General features: G+C 41.4%; 1 protein-coding gene across 1 annotated transcript in view; it reads right to left on the reverse strand.

Annotated features, from left to right (window-relative positions):
• Positions 1-22,677, reverse strand: part of LOC126267433 (nuclear pore complex protein Nup205-like) — a 289,070-nt gene that overhangs the window by 191,886 nt on the left and 74,507 nt on the right. Inside the window, exon 7 of the mRNA XM_049972686.1 lies at positions 13,681-13,860. Coding sequence (XP_049828643.1) covers positions 13,681-13,860 — 180 coding nt within the window. The remainder of the gene's footprint in view (positions 1-13,680; positions 13,861-22,677) is intronic.

Here is a 22,677-nt window from a genome sequence, read left to right on the forward strand (position 1 = left end):
GAGCAAACACACAAATTATATGACCGTTATAGTTTGTACATCTGTTACTCTTTATTTTATTATCACACTGTTCAGTAAAAATGCACAAACAAGTGAAAAATGGAAGACCATTCAATTGCACTAACACAAATTGTAAGTATCAGAAATACATACATAGAGTTCAAGAGAAATCTGTGCATGATATTGCAGTAAGCCAGTTCCTATATTTTGTTCATCAGAAGATAGTAATACCTCCTTAATCAACTTGTGGCTGCAATTCAGAATCAAATATCATCTCTAAACAGCGACAGACAATGTTGACAGGGGATGGGGTATGGGACAAAATGTTGTAATGGGAGCTGGGAGAAGTGATGAAGTGTCAGTATTTCAATTTAATTGATGCAGTCGCATCATAAAAAGAGATTATACAGAACACACAATACAGTATAATGTTACGTGCTGTACCTTTGGAAGAAAATCTATCAAAATTACAACAATATAAATATGAGAACTGTAGATCCTCATAATACTTCGTTGAAATGTCAATTCCATCAGATACAAATAGCATGAAAGAAATCACAAATCTAGTTAACTATCATGTACATTTATGTATCACATAAGACAGTATGCTTAACACCCAGCCAGTGAATACCATGTAGGCAACAGAGTAATTACATGTTAATAGCATGAACACATGACACAGAGAATCACATAATTTATCTTTATTATCAGTCTTGCAAGATAAACCACGTGCTCCGATGATTCTCTTACGCCGTACCACATATTTTTATCAAGCTGTATAAATTTTAGTACTCGACACTTTAATGAAGTGACCAAGGCAGCACACTAATAATACCGTACTGAAACCACAGTAGAATGAAGTTCATATCCTAATCACTAGCAGACAATAGTTAGCAGACAATAGTTAACATAAAATAAAAATTGCATACATTTCGTCATTCTCACAGGACTCCTAAGAGACATCAAATTCAGTGAAGCACCTCTCCTACGCATTTCACAAAACATTAAAAAAATTGTGTAAATTTTGGTAAAATGTAAATGGTGGGTAATCAGTTTTTAAGCGCAAGTTATACACTTCATGAACCTATTGCTAGTTACACTTTTTGAGGATAAAATCCAGAATTACAATTGTTTCATTTTCTTCTAGTGTATTTTCTTCTACCTGATTTTCTAGTTGATAAATATATTTGAAAGTTTTACACACACACACACACACACACACACACACACACACACACACACACAAACTTGCACACACGTCTGCAGTCTCAGAGAGCTGTGCGTTTGCGTCCGCACGCGTGTGTGTGTGTGTGTGTGTGTGTGTGTGTGTGTGTGTGTGCTGCTGACAATGGCCTTAATGGCCGAAAGCTGTAATTGTGTGAATCTTTTTGTTGTGCCTATCGCAACTCAGCATCTCCGCTATATGCTGAGTAACAACTTTCCTTATCTGGTATTATTCATTAAACATTTAATTGTGTTCGTATTGTAATTTTTTTTACAAAAGCACAGCTACCTACATAGGAAGTGTTTCACTGCAGTTACCACTAGACACTAATGTATTGTTTACGTTTAATTTACTTGAAGTATCAACTACATTACATAAATTAATCTGTGTAAGACCATTAGCTGTTAAGCCAGATTTTTCTTTTTTAGGGCTGCTTGGATGTTGGTCTGTGCTACCATTTACTCTAAAAAATGCATTCATAATACCTCTGAAATTTAGAATTTTGTTTAAGTTTCCTTTTTCTGCGATAATTTTGCTCATTTTCTCACACACAAATGTTTTGCCTTCGAAATTTAGGTGCAACCCATTAAAATCTTATGTGAAAGTATAAATATCATGAAATATTGACAAAGAATGAATCTGTTTACTAGTGACGTGCCAGACTTAGTGATAATATTGTAATGTAGGTCATCAGCGCCTAAGGTTACGAACAGATATACTGATACCAGCTTATTGATACATTATACAGATGAATGATTCATAAAAATACAAACTTCAAAAATATAGGAAGTTTATACTACCCACAATACATCAGTGGGACCAGATGACAATTCAAGACAAGTAAATCTGTGACTCTAGGTCTGCCTTTTATTACACCAAGATGGATAGAATGTAATCATAGGAACCACTAAAGAGATAAGTCTACAAGCACACTTAAAATTCATTGCAACAATACTGCACACAGAAAAAAAATTATTCTGTATGAAAAGTCATTAAGTTGATCTCTGTGTGTAATCTTGACACACTGATGACCTATGATAATGTTTGTAGTAGACTCTACTTTTATTCTATGCATGAGTTGAAATTATTTTTAGAAGGGTAATCCCAAAAGTAAGGTCTCCTTTTTTTATATAAGTACATAGACCTGTTTGTTTTTACAGTGGTTTACATCAGTTTACAGCTTGAACATTTAGCTATTTTCTGACATAATCACCATTTCTGTTGATGCATTTTTGTTGACGCTGTAGCAGTTTTTGTAGGGCCATGTCATACCAGCTCACCACCATGCTGTTCAGAAAGTTATGAACCTCTTTTTTCACCTTGTCATCGGAGCTGAATCACTGGGACCATAATTAATGCTGACAGGTACTGTGAGACTCTGAAGAAACTCAAACGGGCAATTCAGAACCAGAGGAGAGGAATGTTGAGCAAGGGCATACACATTCTCCATGTCAACGCTCGCCTGGCAACAGTTTCGGTGGAACACAATTACCCATCAACCCTATAGTCCTGACTTGGCGCCCCAGTGACTATCACTTGTTCCCTAGGTTAAAAAACATTTGGCCGGAAAGCAATTCAGCTCTGACGACGAGGTGAAAGAAGAGGTTCATAACTTTCCGAACAGCATGGTGGTGAGCTGGTATGACATGGGCATACAAAAACTGCCCCAGCTTCTACAAAAATGCATCAACAGAAATGGTGATTATGTCGAAAAACAGCTAAATGTTCAAGCTGTAAACTGATGTAGACCACTGTAGAAATAAACAGGTCCATGAACTTATAAAAAAAAAGGAGACCTTACTTTTAGGATTACCCTCGCACCTGTATTTGCCAAACATTGCTACTTGTTTCAATACTTTTTTTCTTTGCCTAATTTGATTTGTACTGTGTGTTTTGCTTAACGTAAGATACATATACGTGGTTTTCAGAAAAATGTTTTCTCATTTTTTTTGTGTGGAATATTGTTGCAATGAATTTTAAGTGCGCTCTTAGACTTATATCTTTATAGGTTCCTTTTACCACTTCTTACAAATCTTGGTGTAACAAAAGGCAGACATACAGTCACAGATTTATTTGTGAAATTATCATTTGGTCCCACTGATCTATCAGAATAATAAAAACTTAAAATATTTTTGAAATATGTGTTTTTATGAATCACTCATCTGTACAATATTTTAACAATCTGATCTCCGTATATCTGCATGTAACAGTAAGTCAATGATGACCTATGTTACAATACTTTCATTAAGTCTGGCACACCAGTAGTTAACATCTACTTTCTCTGTCAGTATTTCATGATATTTACACTTTCATATATGATTTTAATATCCTGCAAAGAATATAGTATGTGACCTTTGGTCACTGTTACTGGGTTGACAATACTTCATCTAAGTCTGGCATGCCAGTAGTAAATTAAATTGCACATAACTAATCAAAAGGATTACAATGTTCGGAAGTAAGTGCATCTTTGACAATATCGTAACAGCTGTTTTAGTTGTAATGCTGCAGCACTTAAGAGTATGTTAAGATGGGATACCACTTATGGTTTTATGAATGTGACGTAAAAGAATGTGAGGACATAGCAAATGTAAGTAATGTTATTGCACTGTTAAATCTGGTTATGTTAATGTGAGTTATGGAATGCTTTATTTATACGTGACGATCTGTGCAGACATGTGACGTTCTTCCATATCTGTTTATTTCATGTGTGTGATAATGGTTCTGGGCTGAAATAGCTAACAGCATGATTTTAATACAGCACAATACACCATTTCCCTTCAACTTATTTCACTGTATTTTTCCCAGTACATGTCAGTTTCATACTTTGTCTCTTTGCTCGAAACACAATACTGAAACCATAAGAATAGGAATGGTAACATTAAGTTACTAAATTAAGTTATGTGAAACAATATCAATGCTGCCTTTAATTAAAAGTCTTATTTAATTGTGCAATACTTCAATGGAATAACACTGTATTTTTATGACAGTATAACAGGTACATAGCTATTGGTGCAACTAATGAAAAAGCAAGTGGTAATAATCCCAGAATTACTGGAAAATCAACCCCAAGTTTGAATCAATAATCATTTCCATGAAGTATAAAATAAAAGTGGCAAATTGCTTTCATACAAGATTGAAGCTATGAAATGACAGAAGAAGCAGTTATCAAATTGTCACATACTACAGTTACAAGCATCAAGTGATTCAATGGACCTGTCACTGGTCTGAAAAACAAAGTTATGAGTCCATTCCTCTCTGACAACCAGGGCTAAATTAAACTAGGTGAATGGTTTTTAACAGTTGATGGCTCAGCTCACGTCTATAGAGCAATAACACACCATTTGCATTATCCAATATACTATTCAGTTACTTTAAGAAAATTTTTAACCAAATTACAAGCAAGATAAGAATGATGGAAAATAACTTTACCCGACACAGTGTGGTTATAATTTACAAAGTGAAATTGTTTACTCCATGTCTGTTTATGATGTGCTGGTGTGATGACAGACTACCCAGCTTTTCTGGGTACAAACAATTCAGTCTACAGTTCAAGTTACATTAACGTTGCAAATGGTGGCAGCCGCTGAGACATTCCATTGGCGGTGCCAAAAAAAATCTTAGTTTGGTAGTATCGATTCTATTACGAAATTTTGTCAATAATTCACATATTTCACAAGATATTATTTCAAACAAAACATATAGAGAGAAACTTCCACATGGGAAAAATATATTAAAAACAAAGATTCCAAGACTTACCAAGTGGGAAAGTGCCGGCAGACAGGCACAATGAACAAAACACACAAACATACACACAGAATTACTAGCTTTCGCAACAGATGGTTGCTTCTTCAGGAAGGAGAGAGAAAGACGAAAGGATGTGGGTTTTAAGGGAGAGGGTAAGGAGTCATTCCAATCCCGGGAGCGGAAAGACTTCCCTTAGGGGAAAAAAAAGGACAGGTGTACACTCGCGTGCAAGTGCGCGCGCGCACACACACACACACACACACACACACACACACACAGTTTTTCAGGTATAGCTAACACCCCCACCCCCACTCTCTCTCTCTCTCTCTCTCTCTCTCTCTCTCTCTCTCTCTCTCTCTCTCTCTCATTCGTTCATAAAAAAACACATGCTGTCATGTTCTCCAGGAATATATCAGAGTCTTACTGTGCATAAGATGGGCACTGTTGTAGTAAGTGTTCATTTCTGTTTCTCTATATGTTTTATATTAAAAACAAAGATTCCAAGACTTACGAAGTGGGAAAGCGCCGGCAGACAGGCACAATGAACAAAACACACAAACACACACACAGAATTACTAGCTTTCGCAACCAACGGTTGCTTCTTCAGGAAGGAGAGGGAAAGACGAAAGGATGTGGGTTTTAAGGGAGAGGGTAAGGAGTCATTCCAATCCCGAGAGCGGAAAGACTTACCTTATGGGGAAAAAAGGATAGGTATATACTCGCGCGCACACGTGTGTGTGTGTGTGTGTGTGTGTGTGTGTGTGTGTGTGTGTGTGTGTGTGTGTGTGCGCGCGCGCGCGCATATACCTATCCTTTTTTCCCCTAAGGTACGTCTTTCCGCTCCCAGGATTGGAATGACTCCTTACCCTCTCCCTTAAAACCCACATCCTTTCGTCTTTCCCTCTGCTTCCCTCTTTCATGAAGTAGCAACCGTTGGTTGCGAAAACTAGAAATCTTGTGTGTGTGTTTGTTATTTTATTGTGCCTGTCTACTGGCGCTTTCCCACTTGGCAAAGTGGTATTTCCAGCAGAGACTACAAGTGTAGGGCAGTAAATCTTTGACAAGGGCAGTTTGGTTGAATCTGGGAGTGGGGCTGAAGGTGAGGCCTTTGGATAGGACAGAGGTTTCGTATGGGAGAGATGTTTGGAGGAAAGGTTAACTACTGAAGTGGGGTGTTGTGGTTCCAGATGGTCTTAACTAGAATTTTGAGGTGTTGGGGGGAGAGGAGCTGGAAGTGGGAGATTGAGTAGATGGGAGAGACTGGGTCTGTGTGCAATGAGAGGTGGTTGAGGTTTGTTGGGAAGGTTGTGGAGGGTGAGTGAGTTGCCTTTCCGGAGGTGGGAAACCAGGAGATGGGATAGTTTTTTGAGGTGGAGGGTGGCATGCTGTTCCAATTTGCGGTTCGCCTGTAGGAGGATGCAATGAACAGCCGGTGTGGATGTGGGAGAGGAAAGATTGAGGACTTTGATTTGGGATAGGAGTTGACGGGTGTGTTCATTGGCCAAGTCGATGTATAGGTGAAGGATTAGGCGGGTGAGGTCTATGGATTGTGCAGTTTGGAACTGGTATAAGGACTGATGGAAAGAAGGATTGCAGCCAGAGATGGGAACTTTAAGTGTGAGGCCTTTGGGGGGTAATGCCAAATGTCAGACAAGGCTGAGTAAATAAAATATGGGAGTGTAATCTGGCTACGGTGAAGGCATGTTTGCGGAGGGAATGTAAATAAAATTTAATGGGGTCGTTGTAGGGATGTTGTGAGGTTGACATGGTATTAGGAGGTGGAAAGGGTAACATGAGGTTAAAGTGAATAGGAAGAGATAAAGGTGTGAAAAAAGCCGAAAAAGTGTTGGTTTGAGATGGGCTATGTTGATCCTGTGCTGAACTTAGGTTGGTGTGAAGGTTAGGTAGTTGTGTTGGGGAAATTCAGGAAAATTTTGAAAAAACTGTGTTTAAATGTATTCAAAGGACTGGTTATGTACTGGCAGATTATGAAAATGAGGCTAACAATTGTTTGACGAAGAAATAATAACGTTCAAACCCGTGGGAAACTGCTAAAAAATTATCGGTTATGTGGGAAAAACGGGAATGGAAATAAAACGAAAGTTGTTGGAAATAGCTGAGATGGTTGTTTAATGGGTGAAAGGAACTGAAGCTGTGAAATAGTATTCACGAGTTTACACGAAATGTTTGTAAACTTGGAACAGTGGATTTTATAGCAGTGGTAATGTTGACAGCGTTAAAGTATTTAGGTTATGGTTTGGAAGTAAATTACATATTATTGAGTATAATTAGGCAGGATAAAATGTATGGTAGATTACGGAAAAAGGGAAGATGAATATAAAGTGAAACTACTTGTACAACAAAAAGAGAAAGAAAGATGACAGAAAAGATTTCGAAATGCAACAGAGACAATATTTTGTCTGTTTATTATATGCTCCTGGGATTGGAATGACTCCTTACCCTCTCCCTTAAAACCCACATCTTTTCATCTTTCCTTTTCCTTCCCTCTTTCCTGACGAAGCAGCCGCCGGTTGCGAAAGCTCGAAATTCTGTGTGGGTGTTTGTGTGTTTTATTCATTGTGCCTATCTACCGGCGCTTTCCCACTTGGTAAGTCTTGGAATCTTTTTTTTAATATATACACACACACACACACACACACACACACACACACACACACACACACACACAAAAAAATTTCGAGCTTTTGCAACCGGCGACTGCTTCGTCAGGAAAGAGGGAAGGAAAAGGAAAGATGAAAGGATGTGGGTTTTACGAGAGAGGGTAAGGAGTCATTCCAATCGCGGGAGCAAAAAGACTTACCTTAGGGGGAAAAAAGGATAGGTATATACTCGCTAGCGCGCACGCACACGCACGCACGCACGCACACACATATCCATCCGAAGCAGCCGCCGGTTGCGAAAGCTCGAAATTTTGTGTGTGTGTGTGTGTGTGTGTGTGTGTGTGTGTGTGTGTGTGTGTGTGTGTGTGTTATTTTATTGTGCCTGTCTACCGGCGCTTTCCCGCTTGGTAAGTCTTGGAATCTTTGGTTTTATTCTTTTCTACACGTTTGTTGTGGCTGTCAATTGTTTGTCTATACTGCAGATCTAATTTCTGCTGAATGTTAGTTTTGCCTAGAAATGAAAGACTAAGCACATTATTCATGTGTTGCTTTGACATTTCACATACTTTCACTTTAGACCATACAATCCCAGCAAGTATAAACAGAAATACTACACTGTGTTTTGGAAAACAGTTGCCCAACTCGTGGCGAATATGTTAGTTTTTTTTTTGTTCTGTAGCAATAGTGTCGCCCTAACCGCAGTCTGCCTCACGTCTGCTGTGCACCGAGCTACCTTAATTTAAGTATTAACTGTATTTTTCTTACTTGTCACTTCTTCTTCGGTGTATTTTTGCTTTTAGGAAGCTTTAATTGTCACGTGCTAGTAATAGTGTTCCATTGATTTCATGTTTGTTTTGAATACAGTCAGAGAGTCCCTTTAGTCAGTCATAGTGCCAGTAGTGCTAGTGTTTGTTTTGAATACAGTCCAGAGACAGGTAGTGATATTTTCATTGTTTTCTACAAGAAGTGGTTAGCAATCACAGTTTAGTCAATAATCAGCCGCCTTTAGTGAATTAGCAGTCTAGTTAAAAGTTGATCAAGTCTCTTCAGTAAATTGATTCCTTAGGATGGATAGGATGTGTGACTGCTGTGTACAGACGCAGGAGGAGCTGACCACTCTTCGCGTACAGCTGAGCGTGTTGATGGCCGCGGTCAGCCGTCTTCAGGCTGGTGCCTCAGAGTGTAGTGGCAGTGGGGAGTCTGCTAAGTCGCAGGATACACCCCAGGTGTTACATGCTTCACCCACTGTCCCTAGTGTCGAGACATCTTTGCGGGTACCGGGCGCAGTTGGGCCACCCTCTCCCCAAGGGGAGTGTGCGGGTTCAGTGGCATTCACGGCGCACGAGGCGGAGGGTCAATGTTGAGGCTGGCCGTGTGGCATCGCCCGCTCTGCCTGTGAGTGGACATGTGGCTGCTCCTTCAGCAAGGTCCGAGCAGGAACACGGGGGGAGGGGTTTATTAGTTATTGGGAGCTCCAACGTTAGGCGGGTGATGGAGCCCCTTAGGGAAATAGCGGAAAGGTCGGGGAAGAAGGCCAGTGTTCACTCTGTCTGCTTGCCGGGGGGTCTCATCCGAGATGTGGAGGAGGCCCTACCGGTGGTGATAGAGAGCACTGGGTGCACCCGACTGCAAATTGTTGCTCATGTCGGCACCAATGACTCCTGCCGTCTGGGTTCAGAGGTCATCCTCAGTTCGTACAGGCGGTTGGCGGAGTTGGTGAAGGCGGAAAGCCTCGCTCGCGGGGTGGAATCAGAGCTAACTATTTGTAGTATCGTTCCCAGAACCGATCACGGTCCTCTGGTTTGGAGCCGAGTGGAAGGCTTAAACCAGAGGCTCAGACGATTCTGCGGAGAGCTGGGGTGCAAATTTCTCGACCTCCGCTATCGGGTGGAGAAATGTAGGGTCCCCCTGAATAGGTCAGGTGTGCACTACACGCCGGAAGTGGCTACGAGGGTAGTGGAGTACGTGAGGAGTGCACATGGGGTTTTTTTAGGTTAGAAAATTCCCTCCCTAGGCCCGACAAGACGCCTCCTGAGACGCGGCAAGGCAGGAGTAGGCAAAATGCAACAGGGAATAACAATATTAATGTGCTAATAGTAAACTGCAGGAGCGTCTATAGAAATGTCCCAGAACTGCTCTCATTAATAAACGGTCACAACGCCCATATAGTACTAGGGACAGAAAGTTGGCTGAAACCACATGTAAACAGTAATGAAATCCTAAACTCAGATTGGAATGTATACCGCAGAGACAGGCTGGACAGTGAAGGGGGAGGCGTGTTTATAACGATAAGAAGTGCAATAGTATCGAAGGAAATTGACGGAGATTCGAATTGTGAAATGATTTGGGTGAAGGTCACTGTTAAAGCAGGCTCAGACATGGTAATTGGATGTCTCTATAGGCCCCCGGCCTCAGCAGCTGTTGTGGCTCAGCACCTGAAGAATAATTTAGAAAATATTTCGAGTAGATTTCCCCACCATGTTATAGTTGTGGGTGGAGATTTTAATTTGCCGGATATAGTCTGGGAGACTCAAACGTTCATAACGGGTGGCAGGGACAAAGAATCCAGTGAAATATTTTTAAGTGCTTTATCTGAAAACTACCTTGAGCAGTTAAACAGAAAACCGACTCGTGGCGATAATATATTAGACCTTCTGGTGACAAACAGACCCGAACTATTTGAATCAGTTAATGCAGAACAGGGAATCAGCGATCATAAAGCTGTTACTGCATCGATGATTTCAGCCGTAAATAGAAATATTAAAAAAGGTAGGAACATTTTTCTGTTTAGCAAAAGTGACAAAAAGCAGATTACAGAGTACTTGACGGCTCAACACAAAAGTTTTGTCTCAAGTACAGATAGCGTTGAGGATCAGTGGACAAAGTTCAAAACCATCGTACAATATGCGTTAGATGAGTATGTGCCAAGCAAGATCATAAGAGATGGGAAAGAGCCACCGTGGTACAACAACCGAGTTAGAAAACTGCTGCGGAAGCAAAGGGAACTTCACAGCAAACATAAACATAGCCAAAGCCTTGCACACAAACAAAAATTACGCGAAGCGAAATGTAGTGTGAGGAGGGCTATGCGAGAGGCTTTCAATGAATTCGAAAGTAAAGTTCTATGTACTGACTTGGCAGAAAATCCTAAGAAATTTTGGTCCTATGTCAAAGCAGTAGGTGGATCAAAACAAAATGTCCAACCACTCTGTGACCAAAATGGTACTGAAACAGAGGATGACAGATTAAAGGCCGAAATACTAAATGTCTTCTTCCAAAGCTGATTCACAGAGGAAGACTGCACTGTGCTTCCTTCTCTAGATTGTCGGACAGTTGACAAAATGGTAGATATCGAAATAGACGACAGAGGGATAGAGAAACAATTAAAATCGCTCAAAAGAGGAAAGGCCGTTGGTCCTGATGGGATACCAGTTCGATTTTACACAGAGTACGCGAAGGAACTTGTCCCCCTTCTTGCAACGGTGCACCGTAGTCTCTAGAAGAGCGAAGCATTCCAAAGGATTGGAAAAGGGCACAGGTAATCCCCGTTTTCAAGAAGGGACGTCGAACAGATGTGCAGAACTATAGACCTATATCTCTAACGTCGATCAGTTGTAGAATTTTGGAACACGTATTATGTTAGAGTATAATGTCTTTTCTGGAGACTAGAAATCTACTCGGTAGGAATCAGCATGGGTTTCGAAAAAGACGGTCGTGTGAAACCCAGCTCGCGCTATTCGTCCATGAGACTGATGGCCATAGACACGGGTTCACAGGTAGATGGCGTGTTTCTTGACTTCCGCAAGGCGTTTGATACAGTTCCCCACAGTCGTTTAATGAACAAAGTAAGAGCATATGGACTATCAGACCAATTGTGTGATTGGATTGAGGAGTTCCTAGATAACAGAACGCAGCATGTCATTCTCAATGGAGGGAAGTCTTCCGAAGTAAGAGAGATTTCAGGTGTGCCGCAGGGGAGTGTCATAGGACCGTTGCTATTCACAATATACATAAATGACCTGGTGGATAACATCGGAAGTTCACTGAGGCTTTTTGCAGATGAGGCTGTGGTGTATCGAGAGGTTGCAACAATGGAAAACTGTACTGAAATGCAGGAGGATCTGCAGCGAATTGACGCATGGTGCACGGAATGGCAATTGAATCTCAACGTAGACAAGTGTAATGTGATGCGAATACATAGAAAGATAGATCCCTTATCATTTAGCTACAAAATAGCAGGTCAGCAACTGGAAGCAGTTAATTCCATAAATTATCTGGGAGTACGCATTAGGAGTGATTTAAAATGGAATGATCATATAAAGTTGATCGTCGGTAAAGCAGATGCTAGACTGAGATTCATTGGAAGAATCCTAAGAAAATGCAATCCGACAACAAAGGAAGTAGGTTACAGTACGCTTGTTCGCCCACTGCTTGAATACTGCTCAGCAGTGTGGGATCCGCACCAGATTGGGTTGATAGAAGAGAGAGAGAAGATCCAACGGAGAGCAGCTCGCTTCGTTACAGGATCATTTAGTAATCACGAAAGTGTTACGGAGATGATAGATAAACTCCAGTGGAAGACTCTGCAGGAGAGACGCTCAGTAGCCCGGTACGGGCTTTTGTTAAAGTTTCGAGAACATACCTTCACTGAAGAGTCAAGCAGTATATTGCTCCCTCCTACGTATATCTCACGAAGAGACCATGAGGATAAAATCAGAGAGATTAGAGCCCACACAGAAGCATTCCGACAATCCTTCTTTCCACGTACAATACGAGACTGGAATAGAAGGGAGAACCGATAGAGGTACTCAGGGTACCCTCCGTCACACACTGTCAGGTGGCTTGCGGAGTATGGATGTAGATGTAGATGTAGAATAGCCCTGCTGCTGTGAATTATACCAATTCTGAAATAATGCCTATTAGTTTCAAAACCTAAGGGCATAATTATAATCAAATTATATATAGCTATTTATAATGATATTTAAGTGTATTATTTATGTATTCGATTTAATTAAGCATTAATTTTTGTTTAGGAATGCATTAGCATTAACTTGCAGAAAAATTGTTTAAAACTCTATTACAAGAAATTTGCGCCCCCATGTATTCTAACACGATCGCTAGATGGCAGATTGTGCTTCTATACGTTTTGCACTTTACTGCTCTCTGGCGGAAGGAACGTAAAGCTCTGAGTCAGACCAGCTGTGGCTCCATCCCCACCATAAGCAGCGTGTAGGCACCGACAGCTGAGCCTTTCACACAGTGCTTACGATGGCAGAAGGTGCAAATCTCTGCAGTTGGCTCCAAACTTCAGAAAACTACCGCGAGAGGGCGCACAGCAAAACACACCTCTTCAAATCAGAAAATACACACTCTGAAACAATGTTTTATGGGAAATTCACATAGATTTGTCTTTCTTTCTTTCTGTCTTTTTCATTCAAGTGGTACCACGGCACAGCTGCACTACCTCAGAAGCCGCCCCTGGTTGTAAATATGGATCAATGTTCTGATCAGTCTTGGTACAATGGGAAATAGAAGTACAGCCATTCAGTGGTTTCCAATTCAAAGCCAGTGGTAAAAACTAGTCTGAATCCACAAACGCGTAGGAAACTTTTCAGAGTACTGACTGTATGCAACACACTACAAATGTTTCGCAAGTTCAGAGAAAAACTCCAGATTTCAGAATTAACAGGCCACCAAACCTACTGTGAAAATATTACTAAGTACCACAAGCACCCACATTAAAACTTTCAAAAACTGCTAGGGCACAGAAAAGAAAACTTCTGCTGCATACACACAGCAGAACTGCTGCCTTCCCAATAGAAACAGTTACTTCATGCACAGCACATTGCATCAAGGGCAGTGGCTCCGAGTGGCATCTGCTACAAACTGACAGCTCAAAAACACTACCACCTCTTTTTTCACAAAGTTCACTACTGTGTTGTAACAGACCTGTTGACAGTCTAGAATATACCTAATAAAACAGTTACTCTTGAGGAAAACATCAATGTTTCAAGTATTGAATCTCTCAATAAGTTTTTTGACAAGAATGACCTTTTTTTTCCTTTTTTAACACAGTAGACAATTACTTACCAAACGGCTGTAGATTTTGAGGAGCTCTTCGCAGAGTCGCAAGACTCAGAGAAACAGCAAACTGGGTCAAAGCCTGCAGTCCTGTGCACTGCCAAACCTGACCACCAGAAGGCGTGAGTTCCCGTACCAGCTCACGTAGAAAATCTGCTTCTGCCAAGAGTGGTAAATTCTTCACTACATCTGTTGAACAATATGAAAGCATTTAGTGCTGCCACACGTTAATCGTCCCAAGAAGATAACTAATTGGGAAACAATAAGGAACACAAGACTATGAGTTTACACCTAAGCAATAAATCCCTTACAGAAATGTGAGAACCAAGTACTGTATGAGAAACAAAATTCACTTGAGAAAACTGCAAAATTACAAAAAGACAGAATGGCTGACCAATATTTTTATGACAATGTGGCTTGCAGTCATGCAACACGTGTGGTGCTATGCATGTGGAGAATAAACCATCATGAAACTTTAACTAGCTTTCTTACTAGTACAGTATACTGATTATTTGGGGTAATGTGGGGTAAAAGATGCAGGAAAACAAAAATCTTAAAACATAAATAATCGAGATTTTTATTGGTACACTAGTAACACCGAGAGAATGCTTTTAACAGCAGTTAATTTATATTTTCATTGTTTTCCTTACTACATACCAGAAACAAAGTGATCACACACATTTTAGAATATCAGGCCATTTTTTACATCACCATCTATTGCTCAACATCGCTTTCTTTACTCATATCATTATCTATACTCTATCTACCATTGCCAAATGTCTCATTAACAGAAATAAATAAAATCATCAGCAACAAGTTAGAATTATACATTACACCGTGATATGCTCTTGGATCCTTCTCTTTTGCCAGCAGCACCCTACTAATAGTGGCATTCAAGTACAACTCGCAGACTGGCTCAAAGTTTCAATCTGCCCCAGTTTCCAAACTCTAAACGAGCTCTCCCATAGAGCTCCTGGAATACGATTTCCAGATGAGGGAATGTAACACACAGTTTAACTAAATCACATCACCACTGAGATAACAGTTTTATTCTTGTTTCAATGATCACCGGTAAAAATAAAATTTTTGGGATGTTGTCCATAAAATGTAAAGATTCAAACTACTGTACATACACAAATCTAAGTCGCACATTTTTCCGGTTTTCAGGATTCAAAACACTGCCTGTTGCTGAGAATTGAGTACACAACTATTAGAAGTTCTGAAAACTTTTGCTAGGAGCTGCCACAACTATCTTTTGCCATTGCATATAAGCAGTGCTACACATGCAAGCTTTGCCGGCAGAAAGATATATATTGGCGACAAACCTTCTGAGGAGGATGGAGGGAGAGGGGGGCACAGGGGAGGGAGAAGACGAGTCTACTTTTTCTAGAATTTCGACTGTTGGATTTTAATACTTCATCCAATGAAGGAAACAATTTCAGTATTGCTCATCTTCAAATGTAGCAACCTTTCAAATATTCGCAGCAACAAAAATAAAATTCTGTATATAAATACCAACAATCCATAAGGCTTTAGGATTCTTGTAGGAGTTGGTAAGCTGTGGTTCATTCCTATTTCACACATTGTTTCGTAAAAATTTTGTGAAAGCTTGCATTAGTGAACCATAATGAATCATTTTCGTTATAGGGCCTAGAGAAGGAAGTTATTTCTATTTTGGAAAAAAGTTATAATCGTGCTTGCACGTCTGCAATACAGGATTGATAAGAGCAAGTCTCTCTATGTCTATCTTTTTAGCGATGGTTGCGGGACTCTGATGTTCAATAGAGGATGTCAAACACCTTTCAGCCCTATTTTATTAGGTAACCAGTTTCAGCATTTTACTACACCATCTTCAGGCCGCTGACTGACGTGTAGGAGTAATCGGCCTCGCTTGTGATCAAAACAGGGGCCAGCAATACTATTTGCTACAGTGATCACTTCAGCCATCACCTGAACAGTAGGCAGGCGATGGTTGAAATGGTCACTGAAACAAGCATCAACTAATAAGTATTGCTGGCCCCTGTTTTGACCACAAGTGAGATAGATTATTCCTACATGTCGGTCAGGGGCCTAAAGATTGCGTAGTAAAACACTGAAAATGGTTCCCCAATAAAATAAGGCTGAAAACTGACAGCTGAAAGGCATTTAATTTGACATCCTCTGATAACAGCAACGTCAGATGATGGCCGACTGCAAAGAGACAAAGTGTTTCAATTTTCCTGTAGCAATCAAGTCATTAGTGGGACACAATGTGGCTGATATCATGCTCTTGAAGTAATTTTGAATGAGTTTGTTAAGGAACAGCGTCAGCAATGCCTGCCTGTTAATGCTGAAATTAAAAATTAAAAGCACATGAAACTGCTCAAGTGCAACTAAAAACAACTCCGCCTGAAGGGGCCATGAAGGTCCAATGGTACCGACCGGCACACAGCACACAGGCATCACTGGATGCTCATCTGGAGGGGCACGTGTCAGCACACCGCTCTCCCAGCCATTATGTCAGTTTACGAGACCCACTACTTCTCAACCACACAGTTCCTCAATTTGCCTCACAAGGGCTGAGTGCACCCCACTTGCCAACAGCACTCGGATGACCAGATAGTCACCCACCCAAGTGCTAACCCAGTCAGAGCACTTCGCTTCGGTGATCTGACGGGAACCAGTGTTACTACTGCGACAAGACCGTAGGGCTCTAGTTACAACTCGATTGATCATTTTATGAAACGCTGCGGTCCTTCACTTCGGAGATGAATTTCAATTACGCAGAAGCTGCCAAAAAATTATGGAGAAAAACTTGTGGAATTTCAGCACTTCATAATCAGGTGGCGAACTGAAAACCACTGCCCGTTATGGAATGTTGACCCATGTGTTCTGACATGCTGCCAAATTATACAGTTAACACCAGAGAAAAGAAATATAAGTATTCTAACACCAACAGATGAAAAACACAATGTATGTCCCATTATGCTAGCTCACACAGCACATGAATGTAAATTACCCCCATTCATACTTTTCAGGTGGAAGACTTTACTGAAATCAGGAATGTTTCCCAAAACTGTAATTGTACTAGCACTAGCAAATGAAAATGGCTGGTTTTCAGAAGACATTGTGCTGGAATGTATTAGGCTTGTAAAGGATGGTCATCCAGGTGCAATGATTGGTTTGTACTGTCTGCTGGTGTTACATGCGTACGTAGGCCTTACAACACTTACAGTAAAGCAAAATTGGCAGTAATTTCACGTAGTATGACATCAATTCTGGAACTATTTGATGTCTGTTTGAATAAACCATGCTTAAATGCATGTATGCAGACTGACTTTCAAAAAATGACAGACAACTGACACCAAAAGGACGTATAAAATGAGCAAGTTTGTCACAAGTGTGCCAATGTATTGATGATCCATGGTAGTATGTTCCAAATCAGACTGTGCAACAGGCATTTAAAAAATGTTTGATATTGAATGAACTAAATAAGTGTGATGACCGTGGGTGGCTAAGGCTGTATGGAAGGGACTTTTTGATATGGAATGGATGGCAGCTGTCAAAATGAAGATATTGCTGGTGATTGGTGTGTTTGATGTGTATGGAGGTACTGAGTGAGGTAGCTATCCTTGAGGTGGATGCCAAGCATTAGGGAAAGTGGCTTGTTGGGTTGAGGAGGACCAGATGAAGCAAATGAAGAGAAAGTTGTTGAATTTCAGGAGGAATGTGTCCCAACCTTCAATCCATATCACAAAGGTGTCATCAATGAATTAAAACCTGGTGAGGTGCTAGGTGTTCTGGGTGGTTAGGAAGGGTTCCTCTACATGGCCTACGAATAGGGTGGTGTAGGTTGATGCCATGCAGGTGCCCATTACTGTACCAGAGATCTGTTTGTAGGTGACGCCTTCAAAAGAGAAGTAATTCTGGGTGAGAATATCGTTAGTAATGGTGACCAGGAAGGGTGTTGTAGGTTTGGAGTCATATTCAATAGTGGCAAAACTACGGGCATTGAGGATGTTAGTCTAGAGGAAGGTTGCATCAATACTGACCATGTGGTAAACAAACAGAAACTGTGAAGAGTTGGCAGAGGAAATGTTTCGTGTCTTTTATATAGGAGGTCAGGTCCACGAGAGCAGAGATTCTCTCTGTGGGGGCACAGTGACCAGATACAATGGGACATCCTGGATTGTTGGGTTTATGGAGTTCATGAAGCAGGAAGAAGTAGTGCGGGGAATGGTGCAACTGTGGAGAAAGACAGACTTAGGAGAGGATTTGAGGAATGACAGGAGATGCTGTTCAGATTGTGGCAGGATTTGTAGGTTCAAGGACCTGACAGCTAGTGTACTCTCCTCTGCCCGGTAATACCTGCAGATCAATACCACAGCAGTGAAGTATTTGTTGGAACATAGGATTATGAGGTCCTGATTACGTTTTAGGTGGTGGACTGTGGTTCTTTCTGGGGATGTAGGGTTAGTCCTCACATTGAGAGATTTGGGGGATAATGGTTAGCCAAAGTTTGAGGTTAAGAAATTTTGTAAATCAAGACTGAATGGAGTCGTGGACTTAGGCAAGGTTCAATATTGGTTTTGGGTTGTGTCTGGTAGGGTTTGTGGCGAAAAAGTGTTTCCAGTGGAAAAGGTCTTTAACAAGTCCAGTATGGTTCCATTTTGGAGTGAACAGACTGTAAGGTATTTGGAAATAGCTGATGCTTCTGTGGGACAGAGACTTTTGGAAGACAGATTCATGACTGCGTTCTGGTCAGTTTAGGTTCTAGATTTCATATGGTGGTGGGAGTGAGTTTCTGAGGGTAAGATATATGCAGTAGGTCTGCAAGACAGGGCTTTTTGGCTATGAGAGGATGTGGGGGATTTTTGGAGGCTCTTGGAGAGGGATAGGATAGTGGTAATGCAAGATGGAAGTAGGGAGTGACTAGGTTCGAGAGGTTATTGAGGTGGCAATGTGCATGCTACTCTAGTTTCTAGGGGAAGGGGGCAAGAGTTTCAATGTGAAAGATTGGATGCAGGAATTTGGAATTGAAGACAAGGAGAATTTTAGGAATGAGATGAGATACAAGGGGGCTGGGGCCTGATTTACATGGTTTTGGAGAACTAGGTTGGTGAGGGCTGTTGACTAGCAGAATTTGAACAGATATGAGGTCACTTTGGAAGGAGGGGTTGCAACCGCAGATGGTTCAGGCCATTTTTTTAAGGTCGTGTGTGTCCCTGAGCAAGGCAATTATGCAGGAACAGTATGTGATGTGAGACTGGGTTCTGCAATGGCTTGGATGGAAGGATCAAGGATCCATAGTAGGCAACAAAAAGTCCCCTCAAATGACATTACCATCAAATTATCCATATCTGGTTGCAACCCCTCCTTCCAAAATGATCTCTTGTCTGTTCAAATTCCGGCTGTCCACAGCCCTCACAAACATAGTTCTTAAAAACCATGTAATTCAGGCATAAACCACCTTGCAATCTCTCTTCTCCAATCCTAAATTCCTCCTGCACTTCAGTCCCTAATTCTCGCATCCTATCTCTCATACTGAAACTCTTGTCCTCCCAGAATTACAGCAGCATGCGCAATGCCACCTCAAAAAGCTCTCCAACCTCTTCACCCCAGAGAAGTAGTAGTATAAGGGATAGAGGATTCAGCAGCTGACAGAATAACGTCCACGAGGTGCTCGACCTATCATCACAGCTGGGAAACGGCCATACGTCAAAGACTGCCAAGGAGGAATAGAGCCTCCAGTGAGAAAGAGAGAATTTCCAATGAATGGGCCGCTGTGGTGGATTATGACTGTACAGGCGAGTCACACAAGTGAAATGGTCACTCGAGTATCAGAAAGAGCACACCACTTGAGACGTCGAGAGAGCTGGGCAGAGCATGGGATCAGAGAGAAACGTGGCTTCGCCGGTGTTAAGGCATACAAGATTAAGATGATTAAGAAGAGCCGCCAAAAGAGAACCTCTTTGGCAGGTGATAGGTGAGCCCCAAAGAGGATGATGGGCATTGGTGTCAGCGAGGAGCAGAAAAGGTGGAGGAATCTGTGCAACAAGCTACATTGGGCCTGCCCTAGTGACAGCACAAGACAAAGGGATATAAATTGTGCAGAGAGCAAAGGTAAATTCAGGATGGAAAACACGGGCAGCAACTGCTTGCAGGTGGGTGTGCAAGGGGATAGAACGAGGACAAACTTCATCTCGGAGAAGCAGCATGACCCCACCGTGAGCAGAAATCCCCGCCGTAAGGGGAAGGTCCATCCGTAGCGAAGTAAAATGGGAAAGAGCAAAATGGTATTGAGGACGTAGCTTGGTTTCTTGGAGACAGAGTACAAGTGGACACCGTGACCACAGGAGCAGCTGGAGGTCCGCCCTGTTAGACCGAAGGCCACGGATATTCCATCGTGAAAGGGCCATAAAATTTAGGAACACCGGAGAATGAAGAAGAAACACTCACCTTGACAGCCGCTTGGGGTGAGCCGTCGAGAGAGGAAGGCCACTGGAATCCACAGGTGGAGGATCTTCATTCATCAACTCAGCAGGATCAATGGAGCTTCCCCGGTGTCAGTCAGTTGAAAAGGACCGACGAGTCCGAGAAGGTGAAGACTGTTTGCCTTCGGATGATTGTTTCGACTTTTAGTGATTTGCAGAAGTGCCAGACAGCTGCGAACTTGAGGTATGCAAGAAATCTTCCTGGGAATAATCCTTTTTTGAACTGACAATTTGCTGGCTGGGTTGCAAACTGTCTTCGCCAGTGAAGGCTAAGAGCAGATAGCAGAATCTACAGCCCGGGAAGCGGGAGACAGAGTGTCAGCTTTAAGGCAAGGTGACTTTGCCACCATTGAAATGAACTGTAAGTCACAAGTTTGCTTAGCCATGCTTCTTGTAGGACAGGGAGAGGCTAACACGGTGCGGTAGCTTCCAGACAAAGGAACATTCAGTTTACGGCTCACCAACAGTTTCCGGGCAACAGGGGGAGGGGGGGGGGATTGTGGACAGGTGCCCTCGTGTACATCGCTGCAACAAGTGACACATTTGGCTGCGTTTTTACGCGACGTGCTGGTATGACTGAACTGGCGGCATTTATAACACCTGAACAGATTGGGACTGTAAGAGCACACAGAGATGACTTCACAGCCTGCCTTTATCTTGGTAGGAAGCGTAAACTGATTGAAAGTCAGGAACAACATGCGAGTGGGCACCAAATCAACAGCTTCCTTCTTAACTCTATGCACATCAGAAATGCACTGATCCGATACATAATTAGTTATTTCGTCCTCCATCAAACCATCCAAGAGCGGTGCAGGGCAGCAAGAGCGGTACAGGGAGAGAGCAGTACAAAAGAGAATATTCCTACAAGCAAAGCAATGCAAATGAGTTTCAAAAACCCATGGCGGCACGAGACATCTCTCCAAGAAAGGAGAAAAGGACAGAAGAGAAGACAAGCAGCATAGAAAGTGAAGCGGTGCTGTGAGGACTGGGGTCCCGTGGTTGCCAAGTACATACTCACTAATGAGTGGTAGGCCCCTGGGGGGAGAGACTAGTCTTAGCAATGTTAATTGAGCAGTTCCCTCCAGTAATTTTATAGTTTTCACTCTTACCATTTCCCACTGATTGAAACTCAACCAGCTGACATTATTACCTACATGAAAACTTACATTTTATCATCATTTACACTGCAAAGAATGCTTATGGTATCTACACTGCACAAATGGCAGAATTAAGAGAAATCAGGGAAACTGAACTTAACATACGGGTCATTGCACGTGAAGTGTCCTAGACCTCCCGGCTCGACCATCTGCAATTTTGATGAAATTTGTACATGATGTACCTGAGGGCCCTACATGAATTTATGCAAAGTTTCAGGCTCACCTGTAACTTGGTTGAGGTGCTAGAGCCATTTTCGTGAAGACCACTTTTACAAAGACTGCAAAGTCATGAAGAAATTGTCAAGTTTGGCATTCCACTGTTCCTAATGAAAAAGAGCTAGACTTGATTCTGGGTCTAGTGGTACAACTTTGTCTGCTCTACATACAAATGTTGCAAGTAGAGTTCAGAAAGCAATGCATTCAAAGTGGGCAACAAATCATGTCGCAAGAAATTTGCCCCATAGTTTAACGAGGCATAAGTAGTGGAGAAAGTGTGCTATGGACCTGGTCTTTTGCCAAATTACTGTCAGTCTGGGTGTTTAGTGTATCACAAATTTTGGCCTGGCTTGTGTGTTTAATTACTGTGCTACCATCCTGTAAATTTGCTAAAAAAACATGAATATATCAAAATATACCCATGTTCAAAGTCATGTAGCTCAAAATGCACACCTACCACATTACATTCATTAACACCATTCAACAGAGCACATTTCATTCTATTAGAAAAACTTATTTTCATTTTGGTGCCTCTCTGGGCAGATTGCAAAAATGTCGCCTAAAATTTGGAATTTTGTTGATTTTGTCTTCATTGTTTAAATATTCATTTTGCTGTTTATTCAGTGATTTCAAATCTGTTTGTGACAGGTTCATTGCTAAATTTAACTATTTAACTGTAGTAGACTGCTACATAATTTTTTGGGAAGCTGAATACTTATTAATTTTATTTATTTTCTTTATTTAGGACTCAAGAATTTGATTTTAGTGTCTGAAGCATACCAGGTTGTTGCTAAAATGAAAGTAGCAGCTCAAGTTATTGTATGCAGTTTTGGAAATACTGATTCCCATGCCATTTAACGACATACAGTGCCTTAAAAAGACTTAAAGCTGTAAAGCAACTTTCTTTAGAAGAACACAAATTACTTACTAGACAGAGTGGTTTACACTCTACTGAAAATACTCAACTATGCTTCCATCATGAAGTTTTACTCCTAAAAAAGATTTGAATTTTTGCAGGCATCATCATGTTGCAACACATTTGGCAAGAAAAATCACACTGCACGAAAAAGCTTGCACTAAAACAACACAGAAACAGCTGACCTACTAAAAATGATAACCATGTCTGATATTAAACCAGGACAAAAAATGTGCCCTTCCTG

This window comes from Schistocerca gregaria, chromosome 4 (assembly GCF_023897955.1).
Source record: "Schistocerca gregaria isolate iqSchGreg1 chromosome 4, iqSchGreg1.2, whole genome shotgun sequence".
In the NCBI taxonomy this organism is placed as follows: domain Eukaryota; kingdom Metazoa; phylum Arthropoda; class Insecta; order Orthoptera; family Acrididae; genus Schistocerca; species Schistocerca gregaria.